This window comes from Acyrthosiphon pisum, chromosome A3, assembly GCF_005508785.2.
Source record: "Acyrthosiphon pisum isolate AL4f chromosome A3, pea_aphid_22Mar2018_4r6ur, whole genome shotgun sequence".
In the NCBI taxonomy this organism is placed as follows: Eukaryota; Metazoa; Arthropoda; class Insecta; order Hemiptera; family Aphididae; genus Acyrthosiphon; species Acyrthosiphon pisum.
In genome coordinates, this window is record NC_042496.1 from 12,765,866 (window position 1) to 12,787,898 (window position 22,033).

The 22,033-nt window shown below is 30.3% G+C and overlaps 1 protein-coding gene across 1 annotated transcript; it reads right to left on the minus strand.

Annotated features, from left to right (window-relative positions):
• Nucleotides 1–1,461: 1,461 nt before the first annotated feature.
• LOC100167815 (bone morphogenetic protein receptor type-1B) lies at nucleotides 1,462–20,932 on the minus strand. Its single transcript, XM_001949342.5, has 8 exons — nucleotides 20,469–20,932; nucleotides 4,179–4,363; nucleotides 3,771–4,112; nucleotides 3,513–3,705; nucleotides 3,146–3,443; nucleotides 2,916–3,074; nucleotides 2,654–2,825; nucleotides 1,462–2,586 (listed from the first exon to the last, which is right to left on the minus strand). Exons 1-8 carry the CDS (start codon nucleotides 20,539–20,541, stop codon nucleotides 2,446–2,448), a joined length of 1,563 nt encoding a protein of 520 aa, XP_001949377.2. The 5' UTR covers nucleotides 20,542–20,932; the 3' UTR covers nucleotides 1,462–2,445.
• Between the last annotated feature and the right edge of the window lie 1,101 nt (nucleotides 20,933–22,033).

Sequence of the window (22,033 nt, forward strand, 5' to 3'; positions counted from 1 at the left end):
AACTAAAATAAACTTTAAACTTATATTCACACACACACAAGTCGTCAGTATAAAATATACACTGTACCCATTCAATATTGTTGAATGTAAATAATATTATATTAATTTAATTAATAATTTATATTATAGTCTACTTTTGACCCCCCAAAATACCAACTAGATTCACTTTCATATCAGAAAAGGTACTGTTGAAGAAAATCCAAGCACTTTTACTGTCCTAAAAGGTGATGACAGACACAAAAAAAAAAAAAAATAAAAAAATAAATAAAAAAACACACATCATTGTAAAATCAATACATTCATCGTTCCACTCAGAATCTAAAATGAAAACGGTTGGTGGTTACTAGTTTCAGAGGATGTTCCCTATGACATTTTAATGTTTTTTTTTAGTTTTGCTATTTATGAAGTATGAACATAAATATATATTATTAACAAATTATATATAATTTTGTGTATTTTTTAGTAAAATAATAATTTATGAACATTTCATAAAACTAATTTTATTTATAAATTATTTGAATGATGGATGGATGAAATAAGCAGGAAAACGAAAAAATTTGTTATTTTATAACTAATCTATAAATGTAATCAATCAGCTGCTGAGTACTGACAGTCACTCACTGCTTATATTATATTTTATTTTGCAAAATTATTACTTTTTGATAATTACCTACTAGTAAATACTTAGTAAACTAAATATAGTTGTTAAAATTGTAATATTGAGTATTTGAGTCTAAGTGCAGGATGACAGTTGAAATAATTTAATAGAATAATTTACCGTTACCATGAAGTAAATAATCAAATTTTGAAACTTACACATGATGATGGTTATAAACTTATAAAATATATAAGCAATATTACCATAATACTATGGTTTGAAGTATGGTGATACAAAGGGACCTGATTAGCTAAAACATCTTGGTTAAAACTAAAAATTTAAAAGTTGTTCTATTAAACATTTTTCAGTTTTATAAACATTTTATTACACCTATAGAGTTCTTGGTTCAACTTTTTTTATAATCTTACTTCTAGGGAAGATATATTTACATTATGAGCTAAAAGTAACAGAGCTAATATCACTTGACTAAACAAAAACATTATTGATACTAATAAAAATATATTAAGAGTTTTTTTTATTATAACACAAAAATATATTATTTTTCAATATAATAAATATTAAGTTATAAACGGGATTACTAAATTTAGGATACTTTATGTTAAAATGTATTTATATTATTAATTGTATACAAATTGTCATAATAGCTCATTTAAATTTATTAAAAACGGTTAAATATTTAAAAAGTTGATTATGTGTATTTAATGTTATTTATAATCACATAGATATTATTGAAAAATCCAATAAATCTCTAAAAAGTTGATTCAGTACACGGAAAAATCTTCATTGTAAAAGTATTTAAGATTTCAACATCAGTTATATAATAATAAATAAATATGACAAAATAAAAGGTATACACAGTTTATTTATAATTATATAAAACAAAAAAATTATACAAGTCTTTTAAGAACAACACAATTGACGTTGCAGTTTAAAAAATGATTTAGTCTTGAAAACACAAACGTTACTATCAAAAATAAATTATAGGTAAAGTATATTGTATACATTTATACATTTTACATTAACTTTATAGGTTGACTTGTAATCTACTAGGTAAGTATACATTTAAAATAAAAACAATTATATTAACAAAATATTATAATGCAGTAAATAAATAACAATGATTGTTTAATGTACATAGTAAAAAAAATAATCTTTAATATATAACTATATAGTATTACAATTATAATTAATATATTATATCATAAAATTATAGAAATTCAATATTAAATAATTAACTGATTTGAATCGGTTACACAGCTTTAGAAACTATCTATAACCACAATTAGTTATACAGAGAGTAAATGTCATTTGAGTGATTATAGGAAAATTTGAAAATTAAATTCTAATTGTTTAGTACACAAAAAGGAAAACAATTAAATCAAAGACACAATATGTACAGTAGAAATTGTTGTGAAATTGGAGTGATTATAAAATTAAATTATGAGGAAGTAATTTTTCTTTTATTTACACTGTTTACCAAATAAAACATTTAGAACAAATATAACATCAAAAAAAAAAATTGTATAGTTAAAAAACACCTATTGAAAATGTAAAATCAATTTCTGTATAACAGAAATATAAAAAAAAAACACACAAAAATAATCTTAAAGATAAAAAATTATTTACACTGCTATAACACATTAATGGCACACATTTATAAGCTAAATGTTAAGTAGATCAACTGATAAAAAAACATCATTGGTATTCATTCAACGTTGATAATAGCAATTTAGTAATATTAAAATTAATTCTATCTACACAGTCTTGGGCAAAAATATAAAATCCTACATCAGCTTTTATTGCTGTAAAATTATATTTATCCTGTATTAAACATGATGAATACCGTTTTCTAAGGTTTCACTATCTTCGAGTTTGCGCAGTGTCTTCATAACTCTCAATGCTGCCAATCTTACATTTGGATTTTGATGCCAACAAAATTGTATAATTTCTGATATCACTCTCAATCTCTGAAATACAAGTAATTATATTGTAATAAAAAATAATGAATGACATTTATATTATTTTAATACTCACGTTATCACATTTCCATCGAATAGGTATGTCTGGTCTAGCTCCTTGAATTATCAATACTACGCGCATGTCTTCCACTGAAGGATCAGAGCCAACCAGATTGGCATAAGGCAACATATATTCATCAGCTTGAAGCATAGGTGATCCTCCAATTGGCCAACTTTGCCTGCTTCTTCTATAAATTAGAGAAATTGAGTATTATTTTAGATTAGCAAAATGGAATAATTCAAAATCATAATTTAAGTATTATTATTTTTATACTTGCCTACACAACTCCCAAAACACTAAACTTGTTGAGTACATATCAGCAGATTTAAATGCACTAAATGAAGTCACATCAATAGTGTCATTCACTACTTCAGGAGCCATATAACGTCTAGTGCCTACTCTTAAGTTGGGAGCGATGTCAATTTCATTTCTTCGACTAAAATCATACAAAAAATATGAATTATTTAGTTTCTAAAAATATGTTGTATAAAATAAATAAATAAATACCTATCATATCGGACAGCTAAAGCAAAATCAGCGATACAACACTCTCCATTAGTCTTGACCAAAATGTTTCTTGATTTAATATCTCTATGGGCAATACATGGTTTTCCGTGAGTACCATTAATTGGCTCGTGTAAATGTGCTAAGCCACTAGCTATTGATCGTGCCATCACGACTAGCTGAGTGGTATCAATAGTATTCTCTTTCAAAAAATCATGTAAAGAACCACGTTTATGATATTCTGTTATTAACATCATCTGAGCACCTCCAGCACTAACTTTCAAATCAGCCGCAATGAAACCTTTAATTTTTTTTAGATAACATAATGATTTAAACAATAAAAATCAATAATATTAATTAAATAATTTACCTAAAATGTTCTCATGTCTAAGTAAAACAGTTTGGTATATTTCTGTTTCTCGTAGCCAACTTTGATCATTAATAGTAGTAAAAACTTTCACAGCCACATGTTCACCTCTCCAGTTAGCTAAACATACTTTACCAAATCTACCCTCTCCGATTTGCCGTTCTATTCGTATTTGTTTGGCAATTGTTCTTTGAACCTAAATAATAACATATTTTTTTAATAATAATCACTGTTTCATTTTAATCTCATATTGATTCTTACAAGTAGTGGAATCCCAGAACCAGAACCAGATGAATGACCAATAAGCGTTTGCAACAAGTTACTGGTGCCAGATATATAGCTTTCAGTAGATGTTAAAGCATACAGCCGATTTTTCTCTCTTCTTCTATACCTAAGGTATATCCAACCTATGATGATTGCAGATACTAGGAGACATATAACCAGTGACAACATGAATGCTATGTAAGGTACAGAATTAAAATGAACTTTGGGTGGTACTGTTGTTGTACTGTGCGGTATGTACATGGGTCTTATGTCTTTATTGCACATGTCTGTGTTGCAACACTGGATCGCTAGGCCATACAAAGAATTGCCACCTTTGCACTAGAAAAAAAAAATAATTAAGAATGTAACAATTACTTACAATACAGCAATTTTCAAAATATTTACTTGTAAGAAGCCTTGTTCACCAGCTGCAAGACACCCATGAGATACTATAGCCTCATATTCGCCAGTTTCATCGTTTAACTCCTCACGCACAGAACTAAAGCATTGGGAATAGCGTGAAGTTACACATGTTCCATTTGTCTGGCCGTCTGGACATTGGTGTTCACAATAACACGTCAATCCATGGACTAAAATAAAAAAAAATTTCATTAAATATTTAAATTTAAACAGTTGAATAAATTATGGTACCTATAATTAAATATATATTAAATGTTTCTTTTCATTAAACATCATGTTGTTAAATGATACATTTATTTACAGTCATTCATTCAAAATTAATTTGTAAATAAATGTTTGCAAAAAAACTGTTAGTGTTTGAATTCTAATTAAATTAGATACCTAACAAATTAATGTGTTAAAAAAGAACAATAAAAATATTATGAGACGATTAAAGAAAGAATCAAAAAATCTTTTCGTAGTGTCGGCGCCATTTGTTGAACAAAGACTAATAAAAACCGGTAGCCCAGATATTTTCATTAAAATGTACCTGGACATTCATTCCGTTACACAGACAATGCGTAAAATATGATATATTTATTTTTTATCTCAAGTTCATTTTTTTTAACCTATATTATTCCCACCTAAATTGTTTATATACCTAGTAACAAAAAAAAAAACACAAAATAATATACATCCACGTATTCTTAAGTTATTGATAATTACTAATTTATATAAAATTATTTAGTTTTGTCTAATACCTAATTAAATTTTAATTATTTATTTGTTTTAATTTCAATAAATCAATCAATTTGTACGACAGTAAGTTTTTACAAACAAAATTATTATACATTTTATAAAACGTTAGATGAAAATATATGAAAACAAATACCTAGGTCATATTATAAAAAATAGTGTTAAATTTGAGAATATATAAAACTCGAAATTTACATAATATATAAGTTTTTTCCGAATATTAGCTACAAAATATTTATTTAACTCTGTAAAAATTTAAAAATGTATGAGCAAGGGAACGATGAGAAATCGTTTTTATTAGGGATAACATTATACTATTTAAATCTTCCCCCTACTTTAAAAATAATAATAAAAAAAACACCTGTTGCCTAGCCTTATAAATATTAAACATCATAAAAGGTAAAGAGAGTACAGGTAAAAACAGACACAAAGAGCTGTTAACCAACAACGACGACGACTGTGCTATGTATAAAAATTCAAAATGGATACGCAGTATATGCGTTTGGGTCAATCCAACTAACCCCTTTTACATAAAAACGTTGAATAATAAAAACCTGGTCTGTCTATACGATATATACACACTAAGATAAGCGATTTCAAACCTCACACAGCCATGCTGTGAGATATTACAACAATGCAACTAAATCTGTCACACCTAAAAAAAACCATTTAAAAACTCATGTCAGAAAAATATGAATACGTGTTATTCATATAATATGAATATTTTATACAGTAATTTACATAATTTATGATTTATGTGCCAGTGGGCGGCATAATGGTGTTACCGAGACATTTAATTATTAATCGGTTATAAATCGCAAGAGGAAAAGAAAATGAGAGACTTGAATGCCCGCATTGACGATCTGATATTATATTAAACACGTAGGAGTCAGTCGGTTCGGTGGATGATGCGAGAGAGAGCGGGTAAATTTTTTATTATTATAAACCTGAAGACTAATTAAAACTGATGGGTTTTTCGTTACCTGCGTTTAGGCGTTTACGATTTTATTACTCTAGGCTCCAGTACATAAAACATAATTTCGGGTGTGTCTATGGGACCCACTGGGTTTTTAAGGAAAATAATATACCGCAGACTTGAGCGTTTTGTTTTAATGCTTATAATTGAACAAAAACATAATATACGGGTTTTAACTTTTAAGTACATTTTGCTTCCTTATAATAACGTACACACGCCAAGCCGAATTGAAAAACGATATAAATGAATTATACACCTACCTAAATAATATAATGTATTATACTATTATACTATTATTATAAATTATAGCCAACCACGGTCGATTATTAAACTCCGACAAAAATGTCGACCCAAATATTATTTACGGGAACAATTGACAACAGTCAACAATAAATTTGATCTCCGAAAATACTATATACACGCATGTGTCAATTCATAAAAAATATAATATTATAATAACGTATTCGGACGGGAGCGGCCGTCCGGTTTCTGGGGGTGTCAGATTACGGTCGTCGTCGCATTACAATAAAATCGTAATATTAAAATACTTTATAATATTATTATCATGGTAACAAAAAAAATAATAATAATATTAATATCGTATGTTATTATTTTCCGGGACACCGACACGCGACGGCTGGACGCGTCGTCGTCACACGTCGGAGGCGTCGAATCCCCCGGCCGAGGAATAAATTCCAATCCGTGGACCGTGGTGGCAAAGGTGTCGGGTGTCCAAGAAACAATCGCGCGTTACCCCGCAAACACCACCATTCACCCGACGGCCATCGGTTCCCCGCTAACCATCCGCCAAGCAACCCACCCATCCACCCACCGTCACAAAAGCGGCTTACGAGAAAAGAGCGCGCTCGCACACATACACACAATGAACGCAATGCCCCCCCCCCCCCCTCGCCACGTCCCTTCACGTCCACCGCGTGATTTGTTGCGTTGAACCCTGCTCCTCCGCCCCCGCCGCATCATCAGTGGGCCCGCTCAAACACATGCAACACCAAGACGGTCGTCAACGGGTGACAGCGGCGGCGGCAGCAGCTGCACCGACCGACACGACCGGTTTCGTTTTTGTATAACGTCTCGCGGTCGCTGTCTTTCTCTCTCGTCCATGCCGTCTCTCTTCGTCTACGTTTCTCTGTCCGCACGCACAACAATCTGTTTTCGTGCATCAGGATCACGTTCGGCGGGCGAGGCGGTGAAGACGGGAGCGCCGTCGCACGCACACAAGCAGGATCTTTCTCTCGACGACCCCTCTCGGTACGACCAGCGGCACAACACATGTGCACCACGCCGACGACGCTATATGCTATGCACAAAGTACCCTTATTATTATTTATTATAATATATTATACTACGTATTATTATTCCGACTATAATACGCGTTCGGTACCTGTTTAGGAACGTCATGCAACACCCCACGCCGGTGTGTAATCGCTGCACACATGTTCCAGTGTTCACACAGTTTATCCGAGAAGTCCTAATACAACGCGGCTGGGTACGACACGGACCAATTTAAAATAATATTCAAACGAATCGTCACGTTTTTAGCCTACAACAAACACCCCTACAATAATAATTAAGACTATTGCGGTCGGTTAGGACTACGATAATGGTTTTACTTTTTCGCTTTTTTTTCGTACATAACGAACCCAGTCAGTCAGATTTACTCCGTGTTTAGTCATTTTTTTCTTTATCCCAAACCAACAAATTAATATACAATGTCATACTATGAGACGAACGAAACTTTTATTTTTAACTGTGTAAAAAATGATTTTAAGACGTTTTCCCCCGAACGGGACAATTTTCTACCAGACAAAAAATTAAAAGTAAAAATATTAAACAACAATATAGAATGCAAATCAGTAAATGTACAAATGATTAAATTAATGTATAAATATAATTCAATAATATGTCATATGACACTATTGTCAATACAAAATTCACTGATATAAATATTAAAAAAATATTAAAGAATAATATACAAATTAGCAATAATTACAAATGTAAATAAATAAATGTGCCTACTGTTTACGAGATTTTTTATTAAATAATTGTTAAATTAATATATAAATATCATTCAATAATACTTTCACATAACTTTGGTTTAACAATCATTATAAAAAGTAATAACCAATAAGTAATAAGGAGCATAATAACTACCTAATAAATCCATAACAATATGAATTATGATAGTCGATAGATGCCGATATGATAATTGTATATTTGGAGTACAACAAAAGAACCTATTTTCTGACCTATTATTATGTGTAAATAAATATATATTGATTCAGTGGGGAAATGTCTCAGTCCAGGGGAGCGTCCAAATACCGTAAAAAATGTAGTATGTATCTTTATTCCTCATATATATACCTCGTACTTACGACTTAAATTAATATAGATACAAATTTGATAAAAATATAAATTTTTTTACTAAACTTTTAACTTGGGCTAACCTTTTCAAAAGAAATGGTTTAAAAATAAATTTTAAACTAGGACATAAATATGCAAAATCAGTAAAATAAAACTATAAATAATCAACAATATACCTAGTCTGATATAATGTAGATTTAATGTAAAATTATTCTTCGACTTTTTAGAAAATAACAAAAATATATTATTCAAACTGTTCACATTTAGCAATTGGTTTCAATTTTTACCAACCAATCAAATTAATTTGTTTATTTTATATAATATTTTAGTTTACCAAATACTTGTACCAAATAACTATAATATATAATGTTAAAATAATAATTAAGGGCATTGGAAACAGATAATTACAACTAAAATGTACCAATCTTTTGTCAATTTTGATCAATTTTGAACAAGATCTGATTCGATTTTGTTAATATGGGTACTTGAGATCGATCAATCTATTTCGTTAACATTTTGTTCCTAAGCTCATATAAATTTTGTTTGAATATTTAAAATTTACGAAATGTTGATTATTTCAAAATTAAATTAAATATCTTAAAATGTGGCCTGGTCTATCATATGTAGACATACTAACGAATTCAAATTTCAAATCAGTTCTCAGGAGTCTTATTGTGTAATAAGATCTATCGGTATGATTTACAAAAGATTGGTACATTTTGGTTGAAATAATTGTCCGTTTCCAATCCTCTTAACGTACAAAATGTAATATAATAGATATTAAATAAATGATTTATAATTTATACATACCAATAGGTACTATTATGATTCATAATGATAAAAACAGAAAATAATATAGTTATTAGTCATTACATAATAGTCATACTACTATAATTATTTTCCATAAACTAAAGGATAATTATTTGGACTAGGAAAAGTTTTTTCCATGAAACCTTTGCTAATTAATAATCAATACGAATAAGGGATTTAAAAACAAGTAACGATAATAATATACTTAATTTATATCGCAAGTAATAAAGGACATTATTATACATATACAAAATAAAATAAGAGCATAAGTATAATATTATTTCAATCAAATACATAATAATATTATCTATTATTTAATTCAATATTTTTTCTTTAATTATAAACTACAATAATTCAGTGTGTTTTAAAGTATACATAGGTCAATAAATAGGTATTTATAAATAGTTATTTTGGTTTGTAGTTATAGTGAAAACGTACATAACATGATAAAATATACAATATTCTAAGATATAGTTGAACATAGTACCTACCTACTATATATCTACGAAAAAGTATTTTTTTTTTCAAGAAAATATTTCTATACCTATATCATTTAGTAGAACGTATAGTATAAACAATTGAACGACATATTTATATTGTAACATACATTTCTTTAATATTTATCTTAGCCTAATATAAAATTCCAAAATACCATCGAAACCTTTAAAAATGCAGAAACGTGACAAATTCAATGTAGCGGCTCACAGAATCGCGTAGGTATGTGTAGAACTCACAGTGTCAACGACACCTGTATTTTATCAGACAATAGGATACTATATACGGCCAGGTGTGAGTACATTATCAAAAATACAATACCTGCCATCTTCTCTAGAGAAGCCTCGGTCCATCAGCGTCTTGGTAATTTATTTTGATGTTTTTTTTCGATGGAAAAACGTTAGTTTACGGTCACGCTTTGTCCGACAAACTACCGAGTGTTCTCATCAAACTACGTTTCATTGTCATTGAAATATCATTATAAAGGGTATTTTTTGTAAAAAGACATATTAGTGTTGAAAATTAGAGGTAAATCCAATTACAACTAAAGGAGTATGTATTGTGAATTTATACTACTAACAGTTTATTGGCCAAAATTCGCCACACAATTTCAAAAGTATAGAATGTTTACTATTCAAGAAGAAAATTGTGTCAATACTCAATTTACAGAATACAAAACATGACGAAGACCATTACAAAATTAAACTTTTAATATTTTATACAAATAAATAGGTAAATGGTTTAAAATATAATAGTGATTTCGTGGTAAAAAAAAAACCAATAAATTCAGTTTAAATTCTATTATGAATAGTATCAGTTAATACTGACGAACTGCGTAGAACAGTGTAAATATGTTCGTGGTTCAAATAGCTTATAATGAATCTTAATATTTAAAAAATGTTATTGTGTATAGTAAATAATAATATACATGTGGTGAAAAATTTCAAGTCCATACGAATAATATTATTTGAATTACAACAAAATAACTAAAATCAATTTTATTTGTTTAAATAGGTATACAAATTTTGTGAACATTTGCCCTTGAAATTACTATAAAAAGTTGCCTACTATACGGTACTCTACGCTTCAACTGTTTTCTAATTTCTTCAAAATAAAATGATATCGTATATATAAGTACATAAATATAGAAAAATTTAAATGTTCGTGTAAATTAGGTAGGTAGCATAAAGAGTCAAAATATTTTGAATGTTATATCAAGAGTGGAAGATGCAAATATAAATATTCGGTGAAAAATTCAAGTCTTTAGTTATTCATTTGTGTATTAAAAAAAAAACAATTTCATCAAAAGCCGGTTTAGCATAAAAATGCCCATTTCCCCCTTATTTTTCCCACGAAAATTTTGCAAACTACTTTTTACTTGTGATACTTCAGAGTATTAACTAAATCCAATTATTCCTTTAAAATTGAAAACAGAAGCATTTTTACTGCTCCTGCAAAAGTGATGACAGTCAAGTATTTTTATAAAATTTTTTAACGCCCAACATGCCCTGTATTTGCCCAATACCTATAATAGTTATAAGTTATAAATGTGAAATGAAAACCATGTTGAAAAAATACCTACTTTCAGATTATATTAACAGGATATCATAGTAAAAATAGCGATTCTAAAATTGAAAATCTAAGTTACGACAACACAAGGGATTACGCTTTGTGAGTTTGTTTGTTTTTTTTTTTTTTGAAAATGTTCCAAAATTATCCCGAATACGTTGAAAAAGTCACGTATTTGGCTAACGATCACGAACCGATTCTTTGTCAAAGAAAAAACCTTCCGATATTCATACCTATTAAATAATGTAGGTATGATATACAGTATACACGGCTATTCTGTACGATGACCTTATATATTACCAGAGCAAACCTTTATAATCCAATTTAAACCAAATACGAGCTGTACGGAAAAGAGGAAAAAAATCACGTATTTGCCAACACCTCATTTTATGATAAACAACGGGTTTTCTGGGTCAGGCATCTCACCAATTGTCATAAGCACGTTCGAAAAACGATGGTGTCATACACTAATACCACACACGTACAAGTAAATAAAAGTATTTGTTTTTTTTTTATACCGATTATTATATATATATATAATATATAACATGCAATTAAACTGATATGGAATCTTGTATTGGGGATATTTTCAAGTATTCGCTGGAGGCTGAGTTTAAAAAAAAAATAATAATAATAATAATAATAATAATAATAAGGACGAATTGTAACGAAACGTTACATTAAACGTTTGGTTTTTATCAAATTTAATGCCCGGCAGCAGTTTACGCAAACGGTTAGTTGACCATAACGAGACAAACGTGTGGCCGACCGGTTTTCTATGTACCTATTATACGCGCGTATATAGTATATTTCTCGGACCATCTGGCACCAACTTACACATTCGTCTTCTCTTTTCTTCTCTCCGGCATCACAATTATTCAACGGCAGCCGGCCTAATCCCGCGCGGTGTGCGTGCACACACGTACCGCGGCGAGCCATGCACACATAAATGTTTTGTGCGTGTGTGTATGTCATTACAGGCGTTTTCCTCCCATTATCGGATGCCGCATCTATCGCGCGCACATCACGTATATATTATATTCACGTACGCACATAAAAGTCCTAGCAGTATTACGATCGGTATAAAAGATCCACGGTCCGCGAGATGGAGCCGGAGGGGAGGAGAGGAGAGGAAGAATAAAATAAATAAATAAAACACATAATATTATATACCTGTAGCCGCGAGGGCATACAACGTATATATATATATATATATGAAAAATATATAATAATAATAATAATAATACTCGTTCGGAACAATTCTCACATTGTCACGCAACGACTTTGTATGCACAAAAGGATTTGTACAGCTCCGTTTTACTCGTGTATATATATACCTATTTCTTCTTATTTTTAAACAATTTTTTTTTATGGCAAAACTGATTTGATCTCCTGTGAATCCGGATTTCTCAAGGATCGCGCAGCCGCCACCATCTCGGAGAACCTAACTACAGTATTGCGGATAAATAAAACGCATACGGTATATATTACATCTCCGTCGATGAGAATATAAGATCCTATCCTGGCCGCATATGCTTCTCTCACGTTCAGTCACACACACGCACATACCCCATATGGAATTATTCACTAACAGCCTTGCACCGTTGTCGTTAACGAGGCATACATTTTCGCAAGCAAAACGCGACCGTCGGATTTTAAAAGTGTGAAATATTTCAATGTACGTGTGACACATGTCCGTATTTGGAATTTGCGTGTCTTTATTCCTCTTCGTATATTTTAACAACCAACAAATATAATTTGTGTTATCGTGCGAGACGTGAAACATTATTAAAAAGAAAAATAACATTGAGAAATTACTACATCGGAGAAAAAATATCAAACTTCATAGTACATTGTACACAGAAACGATCGCAATTTAATATTTAGATTACAGTTATACGCATTTACTTAATACTGTATAATTATTAACTACACACATTCGTATAATTACGTTCGTTTATCAAAACGATTATTGAATATCTTCTTCGTCGATTGATTTATGAGTGTAGATTTATTAAATACCATTATATTATAGCTACGCTGACGTCGTTTCATGTGCATTTTATTATTATATTATATTGTACTGTAAAGTGTCTGTGGAGAGTATTCCACTATTATAGCTGTAACAACGCGTATACTATACAGCCGCCCGCCTCAATCTGTCATTATAAACGCTTAGGGTTTTGACACTTATTAAACCCATTGTACATTAATTGCAGACGTTTAAAAAACATAAAAATAAACGTGAGCCCGTAAATCGTGTTGTACAACACCTGCATGCACTGTATTATACACGTTTTACAGATGGTCTATCGTGTGTTTCGTATGCGTGTACACGAGTCCTAGAATTAAATTCCAAATGTACAATGACGACTACATCAACGCCGCCAACCGCCAGCGCACATTATAAAAATATATATCCATTAACCACTAATAAATTGTTATGATTACCATTGCGCTGGGAGTGCCAATAATAACTCGGGAGAACAACCCGGCGCGAGTTCTTAATTATTGTTAATCATCTCTCCGAATGATTTCAAGTGTGTACACACTAACTACACACCGTAAGAGTGTATAATATGCGTGTACTTAAAATAAAAAAAACATTACAGGTCCACGCGCTCGTGCAGACATTTTGCAAACGATGCCGTATAACAAGACAAAAGGTGTGCACTATGCAGTATACGATTTTGTTGATAACTTTTTTGAAGCGTATCGCTAGTGTAACATAGGCATCACGCAGCGATTTTTCGTGGATCAATAACAATATGGTATATATTATTATTCGTTATCCCCGGGTAACAACGATTTTTGCGCGCCCGTGGCCGAGGCTGACGACCGACGGCGCGTGCAAGCGCGGCTCGTGGGCGGGCGGGGTTCATCGCGGACGACCGGACTCGGTTCGTCATGCCTACACGTGGCGACGAAGTGACTTTAGGGCGCGGAAGTCGTCGTCGTCCGACCGAGTGTGTGCGACGGACGGATGCAAATCGTTTCTCATAAATTCCGAGATCCAAATCGTACATTTTTTTTTTACCATGATTTCCTTTCCTATTATTATTATTATCGCGCATACATAATGATACATTACATATTATTAGCCCCGCGGAGTCGTGACGGGCGCGCGTGGTAGGCGTGAACCGCCCAACACCTCGACGCGATTTACGCCAGGCGTACACGGTGCGTGTGCACGTACATAATATTATTATATACGATACGACGGTGATTATTATTATTATTACACGTAGCGGCGGCGGAGAAACCACGTCCGCCACCGAGGGCCGGGTGTGCGTTGCCTGAGGGGAGGGTCAAGGACACCGTCGTCGGCTGCGGTGGTGTTGTGCTGCAGCTCCGTACCCGACACCGCAGACTCCGAAGACTCGTTAAAAAAAAAAAACGGCGCCGCACGTTCAAATCATATATCCAAAAAATCCTTACAACAGCCGCCGCCGGACCCATCGAGCATTACGCGCGTCTGCCGCCCAAATGTATAGCATAATTATTACAAAATAATAATAATATTATACTGACTAACGAATGTCAACAACAACAAAAAACCGTTCATGTACTTACGCGAAATATAATAATAATATCAAACAACATTTCGTAGGGCTCGTAATCGTCTTGTGAATGTAAGCAATAATATAGCTGACGCTCAGAACAGAATAAACATAAATATATTATGCTAAACATGTTTAATAGCGGTCAGCAAATGTATGTCTAACAAACATATTTTTAGAAAAAAAACAAAGAAACATTCGATATAAGGGCATAGGTAGAACTGTTAATCTATATACATAAAGGAAAGTGTACTTTACCAATAATCAACGCAGAGCCGAACCTATTTGAATTATTGACTTGAAATTTCGAGGATAGATTTTTATAATAATTTCATAGGGCATTAAGAAAGGATTTGTTGAAATTTGCATTTTAAAGAGGTGCTCAAACAGGGATCTTGAGGTTCATGATGGAAATTGGAAATTTTATTTTTTAAATAGTTGCCATTGGTTACAGTCTACAGTAGAAATTAGTATTTATTTATTATTGGTTATTTGGACAGATCAGGTACAAGCTAGCACCAAATCAAATTATTGAACATTGCAGCAAGTTACACCCAAAAAACAGTTGAACAATCATAATTTTTTTAAGTTTCAATTTTTTACGGACAACGGAATGCACGGGTTCAGCTTGGTATGAATGTTTGTATGTAGATTAAACATCTGGGAAGAAGACAGACTAATTTAGGGAATGGTTAAATTTGGTTTTTTTTTTATTCATCTGATATTAGTAGTTATGTTAGGTTAGGATTTTGTATTAATTGATTATATTAATCCACCATAGGTGGAATACGACCAACTTGGTATAACTTTGATACTTTAGAGTTAAATCATACACCTACGTACAAACAGCACGGAGTCCGCGATCTACCGTAGGTAGATTGCCTACCTGATAATATACTGCTGCGAATCATAATTTTTATTCCGGGAAACGGAAAAGTTAAGATACATTTTGAACACCATACACCGAATATTAAATAACAAATTGTACGAAGTTCGAGTCATAAAGAGTTGATACATTTAACGGGCAACGAAGTGCACGGGGTCAGCTATAGTAAATAAACTATTGACAAATGATAAAAATATTTAGGTACCTAACTTTATAAAATTAAAATAATTGTCTTATTTGTATTCATATCCCTATCAAACTTAGAATAAAATTTTGAAAACGCAAATTGAAACTAAATTAACAAAATTAATTAGTCGTATACATGCAAAATAGAATGTTTTCGTTTTCGACTGATGTGGTTAAATGTAGATTATTATAAGATAATCCCCAAACAATATAAATAAACCTACGGAAATGTTACATACTCTCGGGCCAAATTATTTATAATACCTATGTAAGTATCAATCCGTGTTCCGCGAGTGATTATTTCGATGTAGGTAGGTACATATTATTCTGATTTTTGATTATTGTTTTTGTGTTTCACATTCTACGGGTTTATTGAAGAGAACATACATCTCAAATTCTCTAACACCGAGGAAACCCTATTACTGAAGTATAATGATCCGTTAGTCGTTACATAAGAAACGTATCTACGTCGATCTATATGTTCAAACGCCACATGAGTAAGCAAGCGTCCGCACTTTGAGTACGCGAGAAGAATATTATAATATTTTGTACAAAGCCAACGAAACAATAACGTCGTTTTCCAAGATAAGCAAACCCCGATTAAATTACAATAATATAATCATATATTATGCCTATAAATATACAAAACAATCGTATATTCGTATTCATTAAAACTTATAAGTAAAAAGAGACTATAGTGAATAATTTTGTTTTACTACCTACTTAATACAATTTTGAATGTATTCCTACATAACACTACTTATACAGTTGCATATTGATAAAGGATAAAATATTTCTTTTTAATAAACTAATACCTATGCTAATAAAAAAAAATAAATAGATACCTACATAACTAAATAAAATTAGTGTTAAATACTTAAATACATAAAATAGGTAGATTCATTTTGAGATGTAGTCATGTAGACTAGTAATAATTAATACACTTATACTAGGTATATAAAATAAATATAAGACACTATTTAATAATTTAAGAAGTAAGTGTATTGATAAATCTTAAAAGGAATCAATAGAATTTGAGTCGTACCTACCTATATAAAAAAAATATATGGTCATTTAGGTCTTAACATGTTGTATGAAATAAAAAATAATGTAGATGAAGGGCATAAGATCTACTGTTAAACTCATTATTGTTTAGAAATTTAATTTAATTAAAACCAATTATACCAATTTTATTCTATATTTTAGTTTTAATATATACATTACATGCATATTATATTATGCATATTACTGATCTTTATCTATTAGTTTTGATTTTTGAATAATAATAAGTAGGTATATTAACACATTGGGTATGGATATTTAAATAATATTGAAAATACATAAAATATACTTAAATATATACATATTTACACAGTATGTTCATACAATCAGTTATATAGTTTTTAATAAAACGATAAAATTATGCAAGTTATACTAATCAATCAGATCAATGAATATAATATAAGAACCAGGTAAAAACCCTGGTATGTGGTAATTATACTATATGCAGACCAAATGCAGATATTAAAGAATTTGATAAATAGGTGCGTATTTAATGCACAATTGAGAATATAGCCAAATAGTTTATTTAATTAAGTGTGTTTAATATGTTTTAAATACCTAAAATAAAAAATATGATTATTTTGATCATATGATAAATATCTAAGGATATTAAAGTCATAATTTATTATAATTAAGTAACCGTATGTCCACAAAAACAGGGTTCACTGTACAGTTAAATTACACATATTACTCAGTACCCTATACATATTTTTGAGTTCTCTTTGCGGGACATGAAATAAGACCATTTAATTATTAACCTCCTACAGACTAAAATATGTATAGGGTACTAAGTTATTGAGTGTACCAAGTTTTCACAGACACACGGTATAAGTAGATTATTCTTTTTTAATATAAAAATGGAAAAAATTAAAATTAATTTAAGTAAAAAAATAATAACTTAAAGGTAATTACTGTATGATTTAGTATTATAGTTTTAAATAAGTACTGCCTACATTTTTAAGAAAAAAAAAACATAATATAAATAGATCAGTAAATATATCAGATTCTCATACACAACGTATAAGTCATCCTTAAGGGGAAAAACTTAATATAATAATGCATATACATATACATATACATACACACAAAAGGGTCCTATTGATTCAGAGATTAACATACAGGGGGAGGTACATTTTATAGTTGGTGCACAGTCCACAGCGCATAGTATGTTCCCTACTTCCAAAACTAAATGACATTTTCTTGGAGGGTGAGATCTCAATAGCTTCAAATAAAATATAATTTATGACTGCTGGGACAGTTACGCAAGTTTAGAAGGGCAAAAGTTTAATGGATAAAAATGTTTGGGGTGGTAGTTCCTGTTTTCTTAACATTATCAACTTGGGAGAAATTTAGCTAGTTGTAGAATCCATCTAAAACCTTCAATGTTATATAAATAAAATAGAATAAAGAAGTAAAAAGGTAGGTAATATTTTATATTATAAACTAATTTAACTAGTAATATGTATATACTATATACTTATATCTAATATCAATAAGCATTACTCCCATTAGACACATATTTCATCACTATTTAAACATAAATCATAATACTTAGTACAAAATAAGATAAGACAAATCAATTAAACCCATTCAAGTTTACTATTACTTATAATGTTTATGTATAAAATAAAGAGCTAAGGAAATCATAAATATTATTTAGGTACCCGATTAGAAATTATAAACTTTAATTATTAGACTAAAAGTTTTCTAAAAAAGTGTAGGTATACAAATTGAATGTAAGTTATTAAAGCCTACTTTATATAAATGTGTATTGGTATGTGGCATAAATCTGAAGTTCATAATTTTTACCACAACGACAAGGACATAATTTACTCTAAATGGGAGTGGACAATGTAAATTGAAACACAGTACACAATGGATTTGGGGTATAATTATCGCCTATTATTTTTAATTTACACAGTTCCTTATCATTTTATAGATTATAATATTAATATTAGTATTTAGAAACATAATGAAATCTAGTGGAGATTAATCCATTCACATATAATATGTACTCTTATAATATATTGTATACATACAAACAACTCTACTTATTAGATACATCACAATATAAAAACTATTAATTATTTTGACAATAATAAAAATAAAACCAGCATATCAATTTAAAAATTATTTTACACTATTAATTGGCATATAATATGATCATTAATCAGTATATTATATTATCTATTAGGCACACCTATAGATAAAGGTTTATCAGTAGATAGCATATTGTACAAGTATCCAAAATATTACCGAAGAGTGATGACAAACAATAATAAAATAAAAATATAATTATTTAAAAGTAGTTAGGTAGGTACTCTATCCAGCAAAAGAACATGCCACAAAAAATTGGTTCTTCTGTACATACTTAAGAGACATCCTGCCATAGTGTTACTGGTCTCGATAGCAGGATGTCGCGAGGGAATGTGCCGAATCAGCGTATTCTCTCACTGGTCATAATATATACTATTTTTTTTATTATAGATAGAAGATATTATTATTGAATGGTAATAAATACCAGAATACTTTAGTAAAAATCAAACTGTTAAAATGGGTACACTGTTCATATTCTTGTTGTTTTATGGTTTAGTGAGTAGAATATATATTTTTAAATAAATAATTTACCTGATAGGAAGGTAGGTACTTTTATTTTATTTACCCACTAATCTAATGCCAAACATATTATATTTGTTCAAAAATCATTACTTATTTCAGTAAGTAAATACCAAATTGGAAAGAAAACAGATTTCCTAATTTTTTAATCATCAGTTCAAATCGAGGTTAAAATATTACATCTAAAATAATATTAGGTATAGGTAATTTTGTGTGCCACACTACCATAATACATTCAAATTTAAAGTATTATTATATAATTTGATAATAATGTAGGTACCTATTTATTTGAAATTATATAAAAGGAGCAGAATTGTATACAATATGTTACTGCTATACATCCTAATCATAAGTAACATATCTAGTACCTAACTAATGTCTATGTACCTACCTAAGTACTAAATATAGTTTTGAAATAGCAACACAATAATGTAACGTTATTGTATATGAAAACAGTTGTTTTTTGTTGAAATTATTTATAGTAATTTAAATAATGGTTTACCTATACCTAAATTGATTTTAAAGAATTCAAGAAAAAATAACAAAACAATTGTGTATGCTTTTCTTAATGTTGGGTAACTCCATTTGTTATCTATGTATATCAAATTGCATAGTCGTGACATATGCTTATCTAAATTAAGATAATTGAATTAAAAATACAAGTGCATGATAAGTTGTACTTCAATGACACAAATGAAATTGTATATTAATAGATTTTATAATTTTATAAAATAATTTTAGTATCACTTGTAGTAGGTACATGATACATTAGATACCGATTGATAAGTAAGTATATAAAGATCTTATAAATATGACTTCTAAAAAGTACTTTAAAAGATGAGAACCAGAATGAGATTGAGTATATAATAAGTATTAGAATTTTGTATATGTTTGTATAAAGTCTCTGTTCTATTATGAAAAACAACCACACAGCAACATATTGATAAACCCGTGCAAATCGTCACTTGTAACAATAAAATATATAATAATAATTTTACCTGATTTAGCAGCAACTGTTGCTATTCCTAGTCCGATGGTTAACGCACCGCCCAAATCTCGTTTCAGCAACATGATCGAAATCGAAGACACAATGGGCCCCAGACGTTATCCGCGTTCTCGTTCCCTGTTATCAGACGAATATTGTTCTGGTCGAGCACAGCAGCTGCATTTCGGTCTGCGGCGTTCACACGCTCGCTTTAACGAGAATCGCCCGTGTAGTAAAAACAATACGAACCACCAATAACTGTTAGTTAGCAGGGAGTGCGATAAGCTCGAGCGGAATTATTACGGATGTTTGTGAATTTAAAAATATAAAATGACAAAAAAATAGATGATTAGAAACAACCAGCACCACGAGACGAGTGACGGAGATAAACACAGAACGGACGCGAGAACCAGAATGAAGCTGGCGGGGGCTTTGGTAGTCCGCGCTCGGTGCTGGTCGCTGGAGAAAATAATAAAAAATATAGTATCGGTATGTATTCGATTGTGGTCGTCTGGGGGGCATGGGATGGAAAACCAAATTAATTAGAAAACAGCTGATAGAAAGTGGCATGGAAGAAAAACGTAACACCACGATGATTGGCCACTATCCCGCCGATGCTATCAGCTAAAAATGTCATAAACAAAATATTATCAGCTTTTTTCACAGTGAATGTTGGAAATGTTGAATATTATTGTAAATTGTAATTTATTGTTTATTAATTTAAACTAGCATTTTTAAGCATTGCAGCGTGACGGTGACAATGTGACATAATATGCATGAACATCAGAACATGGCACATTAACACACCTTATACCTTCCACAATACGTCCAATACTCAAATAGTCAAATGCAAGATAATATAGTTACAAACCTTGTAAACTCCATAGTCCATACATAACAATTGTGTCCAGTGACCACTGTCCTACCGGCTACAAACATAAATGTAATAAAATCTAAATTTAATAAAACGAATGTAATACTATTCCAATACCTGGTATAATATCAACTAAATATAAATTTTTGCCTGATACATTTTATAATTGTGTTCTAAAGAAATATCTATAATTAATATAATCTTCATATTATGGTGGAATACATTAGAGTTAAGATCCTAAACGAAACGATAAATTTATTAACGTAATGGTTCTTTTTTTGATCATTCTATAGATGCTACAATGATCAATCATCGATGAATGTTTTATTTTGGTGTCATAAAATTGTCATGCAGAAAGAATGATTTTAATAATCGAGAGAAAGCAGGAATAATATTTCCCTCTCTGTAGTTATTAATCCATACAAAAATAATTATCTACAATTTTAAAAATTAAATAAATTTCCAATATCAATTATATTATATCATAAGCAGGCACATACTCGGGATTTTTGTTTGGGCACTTACAAATTTTACTACTTTCTTAACATACAACTATACAAGTAAATAATAGCCAATAATTTTTAATGAAATTTTTTTCCATAAATCTCAAATTTTTTTTAACTAATTTATCAATTGGTGATTGTCTTATCATGTATATTCATAAACTAATAAGTATAAGATAACAATCAAATTTTAAAAATATA